At 36.3% G+C, this 14969-nt stretch overlaps 1 protein-coding gene across 3 annotated transcripts in view; it reads right to left on the reverse strand.

Annotated features, from left to right (window-relative positions):
* Positions 1–231: 231 nt before the first annotated feature.
* The window catches only part of RSPO3 (R-spondin 3), an 87358-nt gene continuing 72620 nt past the window's right edge, over positions 232–14969 (reverse strand). For 2 of the 3 annotated variants that reach the window (XM_051854359.3, XM_089332737.1), the window contains exons 5-6: positions 2013–2182; positions 232–586 (exon numbers count right to left, since the gene is read on the reverse strand). In XM_051854359.3, the coding sequence (XP_051710319.1) occupies positions 551–586; positions 2013–2182 (206 nt within the window). In that variant the 3' untranslated portion in view covers positions 232–550. Of the gene's footprint in view, positions 587–955; positions 2183–14969 lie in introns of those variants that run through there. The other variant, XM_002714805.6, reaches the window with a different exon arrangement.

Raw genomic sequence — 14969 nt, forward strand, 5'->3', positions numbered from 1 at the left:
ATACTTGATTAGATAACACTGAGGACAAAGATGGTGTGTGGAATCATTTGAAAGTTCTAAACCATGGGACCTTACTTCTGCTTCACATAATTCTGTTGGATAAGATTGGTTTCTCCTTGGTAGCATATGTTTTAGTTGAAGATAGCATTATTTTATATTTTGGGAATAGTTGTAGTTGAAATGTTCATCCCATGTGGACAAGTAAAGAAACACTAGAGTAAGAAACACAAATACATCATGATAAATTTTTATATCTTGGGAGAGGAAAAGAGAGATGGAAACCCAATTAAGCCAAGCAGTCCACATGAACAGTACAGTTGGCAGAGAGAGTGCCCAGAGCCAGGCAGTGAGAAGTCGGATTCATTGCAAGTTCTTCAGCAAGCAGTGATCTTGACAGGACTAGGAGGCCTGGTGGACAGAGCAGCTGTGTATCCTTCCATTGCAACAGGAAGGTTATGGTGGGTCACGAGATCGCACACTGCACATTCAGGGATGCCTCCTTCTGTACTGGACTGGCTGTGTCCTCTGTGAAACACAGGTAGGGCTTCAGCTAGGGTGACTTCAATCCCCAAAAGAGATCCACAGACTGAGAAAATATGGAGAAGAAAAGGCTAAGTGTTGAAGATCTAGGAGGAACCAACATACAAGAAAAGATGCTAATTTCTAAGCTATGAGGGGGGAGCAATGAAACCATTTAGGTAGGCCCATGCATCTATAACTAGAATCTTGTATAATAAAATAAAGTTTGAATCACTGTCTCCTAATACCTTCTAAATATATCTCCATCTGTTCAGATAAAGGTGAATTCAAAACACAGAGAAATGTTCATATGTTCTTAATTACATAGACATAGGACATAGGTTCCTGGTTTAGCAGAATTCTTTTTCTTGATTCATGAGTGTCTAAGAGTAACAATTTCCCAATAGAGCAAGCAATAAAACAAAGTGAACAGAACTTGAAAAACTATTAACAAATATATTTATTGTGGTGGCTTTCTCCCCTACTAGATACACCTTGTTAGAAAGTAGTATCCCTTTTAGTTCCAGGTGGACCATGGAGCAGGTCATAAAATTGTTTTCCCCCATTGAGAGAAAAAGAAAACACAAAACTTGGCAAACGTATTATACTCCCCTTGCTCTATTTTTTGTTTTCTATGAAATCAGAATTTTCTTCTAATAAGTATGATTTTGCTTTTGGAAGTAAGTTACAGGCACATGTTTACAGACTTATATAATTCAAGGGGTATCAGAGGCTGAATGTTATAGTGCTGACATAGATTGGAGACCTGTTCCAGGTGGTCCCGACCCTTCACTGTTTTGAAAAGCACAAAAGTAATCTCCAACTCTATGATTTCTTCCACATTTTGCCTTCTCCAATCTCATACAGTATATTTAACTGTGGCATACACTCTCATGTTTCTTGCAGAAGTACAGGATGAGGACAATAGAACTAATCTTAAAACCGTTGTTTCTGTGATGTTTGAATCCTGTGATTCCAAATGCCAGGAGTGCCCTAAGAGATCTAGACCTCCTGGATCAAAACAACACGGTCTCTTCAATGATGTTTCTCTCCCCTGATCTCCTATTTGTTTTGAAGGGATACTGCATCTTTGAATTTGCAGAATTATCTTTTGCTTCTTAAGATAATAGATTGAACAAATATTTTTATAGGAACAAGATGTTTCTTCTCCAGATGTCATTACGTTGTTACATCTTACAGCCTATTGATCATTATACACAAAATTCTTGTCTTTTAAAAATGCGCAGAAGCACAGAAGATAACCATTGGAAAGTATCCCTTCTTTGAACTTTTGCTCTTTGTTGTTTACTATGCTTGTAAGGAAGAATATAGCAACTATCTGGAATGTTGTTTAGACAGAGCAGTAACTGATATGTTGTCCGTTTGTGGTCCTAATGGCTAGAACACCTGTCCTGGGCATCTGTTTGAGATAGCAGCATCATGAGTCTATAGCAATCTCATGGGACCCTTTAGTGCACAGTGCTGACTGATACCGATTTCTGTTGTTTGTCTTGGACTTTTCGCTTCTTCTGCTGCTGTTTGTCTTTGTGTTCTCGCTGTTCTGGAGTTTCTCTGCTGGATTCCAGACTTTTATTGTCAGGTATTGCTTCCTTATTTTCTTCTTTATTAAGCTTTTTTCTTTTCCTCTCTCTTCCTTTTTTTCCTGAAATAAAAAAAATACTCCTTTAAAAACTACATTAAGTCATGTTCTAACCTAAGTTTTTTTTTTTTAAGAAAAGACTTAAATTTTTCTTAGTTTGCATAGCATATTTGTGGATGCTAAACATATACTATATAAATCATTCATTCAACGACTCTGTTCAGTCTAGGCTATATTCTAAACCACATAAATATGAAAACTATAAAATATAACAAACCAAACAATTCATGACAGTTTGAACTTTAGAGAGTTCTACCTTGTTGATTTGAAATTTAGTTTACAGATATTTATACATATTTAATAGAAACTTTTGAACATAGAAAGTTGTCTTGCTATTTAAGCATTTATTGATATGTATATTTTATCTGATTCTTATTTAAAGCATCATTTTCAAGTCAGATTTTTCCAGAAGGAGCTATATACTTGCAGTCTGTTGAGATAGTTGCATGTCATCTAAGAGAAGATAATTGATTTGCATAATGAACATGAAAAGAATAATTCTGGTTGAAGACTAGAATAAGTAACAAATATTTATAATTTGAAATTCATTTACATTGCAATTTATCTGATGGGTGATGGTGACTATCACTTATCAATAAATATGTGTTATAAGCCATAAGGGTAAAGAATTTGTGTTTTTAGTGATCAAATAACTAAGTATTTATTGGATTCCATGGAGGCTCTTGAATCATGGGCTTAAATCAAACTGACACTATTCCCTTTTAGAAGTGAATAAACATGACTACAAATTTTGATGGGAGAAGGAATACTATAGTTAATATAGAACCAGGTGATGAACTGAATTTTATTCTGTTGAAACTGGAGAACCACTGAGAATTTCAGGAGACAGTAATATGATCAAAGCACCTGAGCCTGACACCAAATTGGATGAATGTTTTTATGTATTTTTAAAGAGTAAAGTAAGGAGATGTTTTATTATCATGGAAACACTTTACAGTACTTTACAGTACTAAGAAATTCCTGAGGGCTTGTAACATCAATTAGCACATATATACAATGAGAAATTACTTAAATGAAAATTATGAAAACTAAAGACCAGCTATTCCTCAATGTAGAACAAATTGTGAATTCACATCCCTACACACTGAGCCATACAAAATTTGAAATTAGTCTCTATAATAAGTCACTTGGGACAAAAGCATTTTGGGGAAATTATTTGCATGAGAGAACCAAAATATTTTCACATTTTGAAACAGGCTGCAAATATTAAATTTGGCGGTTTGGCTTTTTCTTTTCTTGAGCTCTAGTTACAGAATCCTAGGGAGCAATATTATTAATACTGCATTTGTATAGTAGGCCAACACAGTCTTCTTGGCTTAATGATTTTATGCCACAACCAGCTTTGTCATGAGACTTTATTTACAAACTCTTTCATTTACTTTATGAAAACTTACTTTGTTGGATTCAACATAACACACCTCCAAGTTTCTGTACTCGAAAAACACAGTTAACAAAAATGAGAATTCAGACCAAGGTGAAGCAAAATGTCCATCAGGTTTTGGAGGATATTTAGAGATGAATGGCAAACAGAGTCAACTCTTAAGACTATAATGAGCTACTTAAACACTGACTTTGCAATTCCTTTTTTTTTCCACTTAAAACAATGTTGCTGGGCCGGTGAGATTTCTGCAGAGGGAATCCAGGGCCCTTTGTTGATGCTGTATTTAATGACTATACCTTTGAAATGCTGACTTGAATGTAGTCACTAAGCAAAGAAAATTGAAGAATAAATTCACCTTCCTGAATATCTAGTATGATCTAAATTTCATAAAGCTGTACAAACTGAAAGAGAGAAACACTGGATCTCATGGCCTGTGCTTGAATTTCAGAAAAAGATGGCTGTAAAGGTTAGATTACATAATATTTCCATTTTAAGGAGCATTTTGGAGGTGTTCAAGTTCAACTCCAAAAAAATTGTCAGCACAAATCATTCCAAAGTTCCATAAAAACTACTGACCCCAAACAAAATGTTATTTTTATGGAAATCATCCAGAAGTTTAGTGTTTGACATTGTTCTCTTGATCATGGTCCAACATCTTACAGCTGTGATCCCAACCATAATGTTTTAGAAACATAAGAAATATATTGTTTCTTCCTTGGTCACAGATTGATTTATATAATTTTTAGCCACTTGTGACAACATCCTCAACTTGCAGTGTATTTCTGCTTATTAGCAAACTGATATGATTATTTTTTAAGACAGGCAGGAACAATTTTGGAAGTAGCTTGAAACTCAGTATTATAGCTTTATTATCCAAGGAGTAACTATTTAGTCTGGGCAGTGAGTGAAAGAGGAGGCTCTGGTAAAGTAACAGGAAACTAGCACATTGTTCATTGTTGCTGCCCAACACAGGACTATTGCACAATAGAAAAATGGATTATTATTTTTTACAGGCCATGTGTTAGTGGTTGGAAACCCTAACTATGCTTCTGCATAAATAATATATTTTCCTCTTGTCCAAGAAATGAAATAGAAATGCAGAAAGTGGCTGTAGTCCATTAAAAATCACATGCAATTTGGGAGAATTTTGTAAGGTTTTCATTAAAGGAGACTTCTTTTTCTATTCTGGTGACTTTTCATTGATGTGGTTAATAGCAATTTTTACATTTTGGGGCAATTTTGCAAAATAAGCTTTTTTATATAACTATCTCACATATATGTGTGTTTTGCCATTCACTGAGTGTGTGTGAGTACCTGTGTACACCCATAGGCACATGTGTGCCTTATCTGGGTTGTAGAGCATTCCAATGATTAAAAAATTGTCATCTTCCCTCGAAGGTCCAGCAATGAGGGTAATGTTTGAGTGGAAACCATCAAAGAGAAAATGCCATTAACAATCAAGTAAAATCTGAGCCTGCTTTGTTTTGAGTGTTCCCTCCAAAGCTGGTGTTGAAATGTAATTGATGTTGTAACAGTATTAAGATGTGTGACCTTCAGGAGGTAACTGGGTCATGAGAGCTCTGCCCCTGGGAAGAGATTATTGCCATTACCAAGGGAATGGGTTAGTTATTAGAAGAATGGGTTCCCCCATAAAACGGATAGGTGCAGCCTGATTTCGTTTTTCTGTTTTTCATGCTTGCTTGACCTGCCATGTCATGATGCAGCACAGAGGCCCTTACCAGATGCTGACTCCAGACTCTTAGACTTCCAGCCTCCAGAACCATAAGCCAAATAAGCCATTGTATAATTTACTCAGTTCGTGGTATTCTTTTATAGCAGCAGAAAATGGCTAACACACAAGCCTTGCAAAGAAGCACCACGCTGTTACATTTAAGAACATTGTGTTTAGGGTCAGGGAAACTCTGCGTTCAGATTCTATGTCTGCCACCACCTAGTTTCATGACCTTTAGCAAGCTGTTAATATTTCTCAGGATTAGCTGTCTGATATTTTAAAATATTAATAATCATTGCTACTTGTGAAACTTTCTAAGGATTGGATGAAATGCTTGTAGAGCACTGAGCACAGTACCTAACATGTGTTAATCACGGGACAAATGAAACCGAATGTTCTTAACTCATTACACAAACATGGATTGAGCCCTTATTTCATGCCAAAAGTGTGAGATGAGATATAATTATAGTCACATGCTAATACTAAAACGGAGGCATAAACAAGATACTACTGGCAGCACAGCCGCGAAAGCATCGAACTTTTTGAACAGAGATGGATCAAACTTCCTATGTGTGATGATGTTTGATCTGAGACTAAAAGAATGACAGTGCGTGCCAGGCTGATGAAGAAAGAAGGGCATGCCAGGCAGTGAACAATATGCCAATGGCATGACGGCATGCAAGGACATGGTGCACCTGGGGCCCTGAACGTAGACTTCCCTGGTTTGATCAGAGTCTATATATAGGATATTACCCAGAGAAGTTGGAAAGATGTAACAAGACTCAGTTGCCATGTTAGGAGTTTTTCCTGAGGATCAGTGGTACCAAAGACTGAAGAAGGGCAAGTATCACAATCTGAAAGCAGGGCAAGGTTTTGATGTTCCTAGGACTGGTTTAGAAAAGGCCAATAGGATATTCTGACATGTGACCATATTTTCTATTTCAGAAAATTGCTATAAGTAATATGAATCCATAGAGGGAATATAGTTAATGGCTGGTATTTCTATTTGAGGCTTGATTTTTGAATGAGCACATATTGTCTAAGGTTTTGTTGCAAACTACTATAATTACATAGGTAATTGACATTTTTGAGATTCTAAAATGATGTTCTATGAATCCAACTATATTTTCATATACATATTAAGCACATCCTAGCAACTGAAGGTCAAGTTCCAGACACAGATGCCTTTAAAAAAATGCAGATGCTTGTGTCTTATTCCTAGAGATTATGTTTTAGCAGTTTTTATGAGGGCCCACGAACCTGAAGTTAATAACCAGTTTATTTTGACATTTAAGAACCACATCTACAGCTGTAGTACAATAGAATACATAGTTTCCTTAAATATATACTTTCAAAATTTATTTCAAAACACATTACTTATTTAATTTCTTTCATTTTTTTCCTAGTGGACATATTTTTTTATTTTTATTTTTTTTTTCATTAGAGAGGTATAGTTATAGACAGTGAGGGAGAGAGAGACAGAGAGAAAGGTCTTCCTTCTGTTGGTTCACTCCCCAAATGGCTTCTACAGCCAGTGCTGCGCTGATCAAAAGCCAGGAGCAAGGTGCTTCTTCCTGGTCTCCTATATGGGTGTAAGGGTGCAAGAACTTGGGCCATCCTCCACTGCTCTCAGCAGAGAGCTGGACTGGAAGAGGGGCAACTGGGACTAAACCCTGGAGCCCATATGGGATGCTGGCGCCACAGGCAGAGGATTAGCCAAGTGAGCCACTGCGCTGGCCCCATGGACATATATTTTTTAACATATAACTACTAATTTTTAAGATAAGTTTTCTAATTAGGTATATTTTAAATTGATACCCAGGTATTAAATGAAAATTCATTGCAAGTTGCCTTTTTAAAACCTGTTCAAGGGGCTGGCGCTGTGCCAAAAAGGCTAAGCCTCCACCTGTGGCACCAGCATCCCAGATGAGTGCTGGTTTGAGTCCCAGCGGCTCCACTTCTGATTTAGCTCTCTGCTATGGCCTGGGAAAGCAGTACCAAGTGAAAATAGAACCATAGATGTTTAATACTCTTTTTGTTTTAAAAGATTTATTTATTTATTTGAGAGCCAGACTTGTACAGAGAGAGAAGGAGAAGCAGAGAGAGAGAGAGAGAGAGAGAGGTTTTGCATCCACTGGTTTACTCCCCAATTGGCCACAACAACCAGAGCTGGGCTAATCCGAAGCCGGAAGCCAGGAGCTTCCTCCAGGTCTCTCACACAGGTACAGGGGCCCAAGGACTTGGGCCATCCTCCACTGCCTTCCCAGGCCATAGCAGAGAGATGGATCAGAAGTGGAGCAGCTGGGACTTGAACAGGTGCCCATATGGGATGCCGGCACTGCAGGCAGTGGCTTTAGCTGCCACGCCACAGCGCCAGACCCTCTATACTCTTTTAAATTTATTTTATTTTATTTTATTTTTTGTTTTGACAGGCAGAGTGGACAGTGAGAGAGAGAGAGAGAGAGAGAGAGAGAAAGGTCTTCCTTTGCCATTCGTTCACCCTCCAATGGCGGCCGCATCCAGCGTGCTGCGTCCGGCACACCGTGCTGATCTGAAGGCAGGAGCCAGGTGCTTCTCCTGGTCTCCCATGGGGTGCAGGGCCCAAGAACTTGGGCCATCCTCCACTGCCTTCCCTGGCCACAGCAGAGAGCTGGCCTGGAAGAGGGGCAACTGGGACAGAATCCGGCACCCCGACTAGGACTAGAACCCGGTGTGCCAGCGCCTCAAGGTGGAGGATTACCTTATTGAGCCGCGGCACCGGCTCTTTTAAATTTAATGGAGTTATGAATAAAAAGAAAACTTTCTCTAGAATTATAAGTCTAATTAATTTTTTGTTAATTAGTAAAATTATGAAAGTCAGTTAGCAATTTTCTTGATGTTTAAAAATAATCAGCCCATAGGTTATTTTTATAAAATTGTTTCATAAAAGGGGCTTTTTTTGGTGAATATTTTGTAAGGTGCCACTAAGGGGAGCCATTGAGCTTTCAGTAGCTCCACGTTCCAACACAAACTAGGTTGTAATTTTTCTCAGAAAAGCTAAAAATGTATCCCACATTCTAGACTGAGGGTTAACTGTCACTGATGCTATGAGTCAAACCAATTAAGAAATAATCCCTATTAAAATGATAAAAAATTGTTAAGTCTTTCCTCCTTATTTGGTGTGGAATGGAGTTCCATTTGAAGCCCATGATGTTATAGCTTCTATAAAAGCATAAACGGTGTGCAAAGGTGGTTAATCTGATGATCTCTGGATCCAGAGTTGCACTTGAATTTTATGTAGAGAGCACATTTTTAAAAATTAAGATATCACTTGGAAAATGTACAAGGAAGGTGAATTGTTACATTGCAACTTTTTAAAGAGCGAAATTATGAGCTGTTGTGGAGATAAATATTGAAAGGCCTTTGAACTTACAAACACAGGACAGCCTGACCTTGCAGTGAAGAAGGGAGCTGAAAGCCGTCAAGGCCAAATGTCCTTCTCAGCTCTATATAACCAAATGGAATTGACTTGAGAAGTGCATCTACCCCTTTAGCACCTGTTTATTTTAAAAAAACAGAAATACTTATTCCCCTTGCTATAGTTTCAACCTAGTGTTTATAACAAATATAATAAATATGTCAAAGAATTGATGTTTTTTAATAGGCAGGCAATTTCTTCAAATTGAAATTTAAAGTTACATCCATTATTTCCTCTGCAGGTTTATGCAGGAATCAATTCCTCTGTTTTCTGTTAACTTTCAAGATGCTTGTGATCAATTATTCAAATAAACATAATTTGGTATATTATGAAATAATCTACTAAGTGTTAATTCAGAATATTACCTTGCACCCTCTGTTGCAGAAACTGTGATCTCAAAAATATATTAAGATTGAAATTGCATTTTGCCACCAATTGAAAAGGGCCAATTTAAGACATGCAATCTGTATGCATTGTGTTCTCTTGGGAACTCAGAAAAAAGATGGCCCTGTAAAACACGAAGTATAAATTTGAGGAGAGAAAAGCAGGGAAGCCCACGTGTCTCAACATGTCACTCCAAAGCCTTGTCCTCTGAGACCCAGCTCCTGCTTCTCCGCCTAGTCACCCTGGATCCACCAGCACATTTGCCAAGCCCCTGTATTTGATCTACCTGGAATGCAGCTTCCAGTCTTCCTTGCCTTAACTCAAGCTTGCTGTTCCAACAATCAAGGCGAGGATGATTTGTGCGGTCTCTTTTTAAAAACAGGAAGAGTAATAACTAAAATTCAATGAAAACTTTTATGTCCCAGGCATAATTCTAAGAAAGAGAATCATGTCTGTGAGTTCTAGTTAGCCCTTGTCTTACAGATGAGGAAGAGGAGGGCTCTTAGCCATGGTACCCTTTGCCTCAACATTACAGCTCAACTGAGCACGACATGACATGCCATCCTTGCTTTCTTTCAAAAAAACAGTCATGGAGATTGCCTATGTGTGGACTAACTTTTTAAAACAAGAAGTCTTACAGAAATCAAAGTGTCGAATAGAATTACTTAGCTCTTGAAATCTGAATGTCCAGGGCATCACAGAATCCAACAACAACATTTTGGGATAGATGTTTGGTGTTAGCACCATGCAGCTACCTCATTCATTCTCTCTCTGTCTCTCTCCATCTCTCTTAAATTGCTACAAATCTATTTATTTTTCAGTATTTCCACACCCTGAAGTATATAAAGGGGTGATATATATTTAATTTAGAAATATTTATACAGTGGTCCCCACTTTATACACAATGAATATAATCAAGACCCCCAATGGATGCCTGAACCAGAGGTCTACATACATATATATATATCTACATATGGTAAAGTTCAATTTATAAATTAGGCATAGTAAGAAATGAACAATAATGACTAATAAAATTGAGCAATGATAACAGTACACTGCAAAATAAAACACCAGCCTCAGACTCTTGTGCTTTGTGGCTGTTTAAATACAATGAGGGCTTTTCGAACTCAAGTGCTATGATACAGTGACATCTGATTGGATAACTGAGGTGGCTACTTAGTAAGAAATGGGCAGGTCGGAGATACAGTGTGGATAAGCAGGACAAAGGGATGGTTCACAGCCCAGGCAGAAGGGAGTGGGATGGCATGGTATTTAATCACAATCCTCAGAACATTTTAAAATGTATGAATTGGTTATTTCTAGAATGTTCAATTTACTATTTTTCAACGAGAGTTGACCTTGAATTAATGAAACTGTGGAAAGTGAGGCTGTGGGTAAGACAGGACTAATGTATATTATACTATTTATACCAGCATTTCATTGCTAAAACCCCTAGTGAAATTATCAGATATTCTTATATTTTGTTATAAAGTATTTATTATAGAAAAAGAGAAAGAAAAACTATATGAATTCAAATTTTTTAAAACCCACTGAAGTTGAATACAATTCAATTATACATCATTTCAACTTATGGCAAACATCATAAATATCAATAATCACAATTTTTGAAATCATTATTTTAACAGTGTGCTTTTAAGTCTAATAAATTTTCTTGGGCCAAATCAAATACTCTCTTAATGAATTAACTATTTTAGTTAAGCTTTTACAGATGTTTTTCATCTGTTGTTTAAATAAGTTCATTATTCACTGAGGATTCAGAATCTGAAATTTTGAATTTTGGTTCTGTGTCCTAACAGAAGTTTCCATGACCCTTTCACCCAAGGTTAACCCCATTCAAACTCATTGTTTCTGCTGCACTGAACCCCAGCCTGGAATTCTTGCTTGCATTTAAAAAGAATACTAGCTGGAGTCCAAAAGAAACTGTTAAAGATATTGGATATTGCATACTAGGATGTCTTCCTATTATAAATCATCAGCATTTAAAAAAAACAGAAGTGCAAAGAGGAGAAAGTATGCAAAGACTTTAACTATTGGCAGTACTTACCACCTACCCATTATAAAAGTAAAGTGTTTCTTGTATTTTACTATAAAATATTCTAAATATACAGCAGGATATTACAGTAAGTATTCTAAATTTAATATGGAATTTATTTATCTTGAATAAACTGCCTTTTGATTAAAAGGTCTTTTGAAATAATTTTAGTGTGTCTTTTTTTCAGTGTAACTTTGAAATTCTATCCATCACATTAAGGTCAGATCACAAAGCCCTTGTAAACCAAATCAGGCACATTAATTGACATGTTCAAAATTTCTTGATTGAAGCATGTTTGCATAATGTGTTTCAAAATAACTTGTGGGGCTTCAGCAGTTGATATATTGGATAGGTATAATTATTTGAATTTTTCACTTGATGTCAAAGAATGTGTTTGTCAACTTCTTTTATTAAATCTAGTCAAATTTTATTCACTCCTTTGACATAAAATTCATGATTAGGTTATGGATTGAATATTATTTCTCCTTTAAGGAAAATTACATTGCATAGGATATCTTGATTGTTTTATATACTGTTATGAACTTACATAATGAGGATTTTGCTGTTTATCTTCCAAAATTTAGAGAGTGATGTAGTTCAAAGACTTTTTTTTTTTTTTTTGACAGGCAGAGTGGACAGTGAGAGAGAGAGAGACAGAGAGAAAGCTTATGAATAGCATTGTCAAGTGTTCTTAAAATCTTCAGTTTGGACCTAAATTTTTCAGAGTATTAATGACTACTATAAATAAATTAAGGTGTTCATTTTTTGAAAATCTATTTATTTATTTCAAAGTCAGAATTACAGAGAGAAAGAGAAAGAGTTAGACTGAGATCTTCCATCTGCTGATTCATTCCCCTGATGTCCACACTGGCTAGGAGTAGGCTGGGCCAGGCCAAAAGCCAGAGGCCAGGAACTTCATTTGTGTCTCCCTTGTGGATAGCAGGACCCAAGCAGTTGGTCCATCTTTTGTTGCTTTTCTCAAGCCATTATCAGGGAGCTGAATCAGAAGTGGCGAACAGCTAGGACATGAACAAGCACCTACATGGGATGCTGGCATTGCAGGTGGTGGCTGCACCTGCTACGCCACAACACGAGCCCAAGGTGTTCATTTTTTTATTGCAACATACATACATTACCATTCCCCTTCACTCCACCCCATCTCCCCCACTTGCTGGAGCCTCATGCTGCTTTAGACTACCATTACATATCTCAAGCTAAGACTATCGTGTGAGTCTATAAAATTTTTTACATCAAATATATTTGTCCCTTGGTACATGTTGGGTACTGGTACATGTTGGGTACAGGACTCTTGAGAATACCAAATTCATGGAGTTCTTTATGTGATATATGCATATAAGTTAGAAGCATCCTTCCATGTACAGAGAGAGAGAGAGAGAGAGAAGAGAGAAGAGAGACAGATGGATAGAGCTCCCATCAGCTGGTTTACTACCCAAATACACACAACAGCCAGGACTGGATTGGGCAGATGCTAGGAGCCACAAACTCAATCCAGATCTCTCATGTGAGTGGACCCAACTACTTGAGCCATCGCCTGTTGCCTCCCAGGGGCTGCATTGGTAGAAAACTGGAATAAGGAGCAGGAATGAGAAAATGAACCCAGGCACTATAATATGCAGTGTGGGCATCTTAACCAATATCTCAACCACTAGGCCATCCCTTTCCTGGGTTCTTTGAATCTACTCTAGATTACTTATAATACTTAACTTAAGGTAAATTCTTGGTAAATAGTTGTTATACTTTATTGTTGAGAGAATAACCAAAAAAATCTGTACATATTCAATACAGATGCAATTTGTTTTTCATCCTCCAGTTGGGTGAGCCTGCAGATTGGAACCTGGGAGTATGGAGTACAACTGTATTTACTTCATATCACCTTTTTCTCAGCAATTTAAATACACATTTTAAAAATAGTGACATACTTTCTTTGACAATTCCTATCATTCCCATAGTGGCAGATATAAAGTACATAAATTGTATTACCTATAAGTAAAACTATTTTAGCTAAAATTCAAAATTATCATTCAGAATACCTATCTAACCTTTATTTTAAAAGTCTGGAAAATGATTTATTTAGTATTTGGCTGTAATTAATCTCTTTTAAAAACTTTTCAAGTTTTTCATGATAAGTCTTCCTAATTTTGTTTAAATTCAAAATTTAAATGTAACAATGTTAATAAATAGATCACTATTAAACCAGTTGAATTATAGACGTAAATGTGAATTGGTTTGAAAATATAGATCCTCAAAAGAATTTTTTCCTTGTGAATTTTTATTTTCTTGCTCTAAATACTTCTGAGTTAATCATGCTTCCCCTACTCCAATAACACATATTTAAGTAACACAATGAAGAAGACAAATTCATTGATTTATCTAATTAATTACCTCAGAAAATCAAAACACCATAGTTACATTAATGGTTTATTCTAAAAGTCAATTTAAAAAAAAAAAACTATCTTTTCGTATTCCTGTTATAGTGAGTCTTCATGTTGAGCTCAGAATAAAATTGATATTTAAATTGTCCCATTTCTCTTTAGTTATGAAGATTCATAGTTCATTTTCTCATGATTGAAATACATGTTCTGAATATTTTTATGGTATATAGCCATCCAATGTCTTTTTTAAAAAAATAGGGAATTACTAAGTCAAGAGCATTGTCTTCATCTTTGATGAAATATAGCTTTCAAATTAGCAGTAAAGTCCTTCATTTCAAAAGGCTGAACAGAATGCTACTTGAAAATTCATTCCAGCTGGTTGAATTGAAGAACTGAAAGAATTCCAAAGAAAGAATATTTATCATTTGATTCCATTTGGATACATTTCCATTTGCTCCAAGAACTTGTCTCAGAATTTTGTTCTTCTGAGACACACAAAAAGGTGTTGATAGCCTTGTTTGACTAGGCTGAGCTTCCTCTCTTACCCCTACTGTCTTCTGAGTTGTATTGACAGGAGGGGACAGGATATGTTTGCTGATGTGTCAGCAGTAATTGATGATTCTAAAGCTCTTGATATTATTCTACTCTCTTTCATAGTCTGATGTACTAGTTGACTCTGCTTTTTCTTTCATGGGCCACATTTTCTTTTCTCTGAAGCTTTTTCGTTCTAAGGAAAGAAAACATAATTCTAACGTGGAGTTGCAGCCGGGGGTTGGGGGCAAAAAACAACTACCAAATCTCTTATTTAACGTGGTATTCTGTGATATCTTAGCTAAAGATACCATACACTTTTATAGCTATCACTTATTATTTTCAGCAACCCTATTTCACTACTAATGTGGTTCTATTGTTTTATTTGAATCTCTGTATACATCACAATATATCAGCTACTGCATTTTGAACTATACTCTTAAACCTTTTTGCAATTTATCAGGGTCATATTGAACTTGTTTCTATTTTTCATAAAATCAGGAAGAACAGTTAATTTAGTGACAAATGTAAATATGCTGAACTTACTCTTCATAGAAATTCAGCCTTAATTTTGATTCACCTATTAAAATATTTGAAAAAAATGCAATTCTCAGGCCAAATTATTTTGGAGTAGGGTAGGCAGATATTACTAGGAGCTTCTAGCAGTGGCTTCTAGATCAGTTTGCAAAATTTGATGCGTAAGGAGAGGCATATGAGTTCCACATCCTCCATATATTGCTCCAAAAAACATGCTATCTATGCCTTGCTCATCGGCAAGACCCTGCACACAGTAGCAATTCAATAATATTTGCTCAACAAATTAAATGAAAAAGATTTA

Source organism: Oryctolagus cuniculus, chromosome 5 (assembly GCF_051225735.1).
Source record: "Oryctolagus cuniculus isolate XC-2025 breed Fujian yellow rabbit chromosome 5, ASM5122573v1, whole genome shotgun sequence".
Taxonomy (NCBI): domain Eukaryota; kingdom Metazoa; phylum Chordata; class Mammalia; order Lagomorpha; family Leporidae; genus Oryctolagus; species Oryctolagus cuniculus.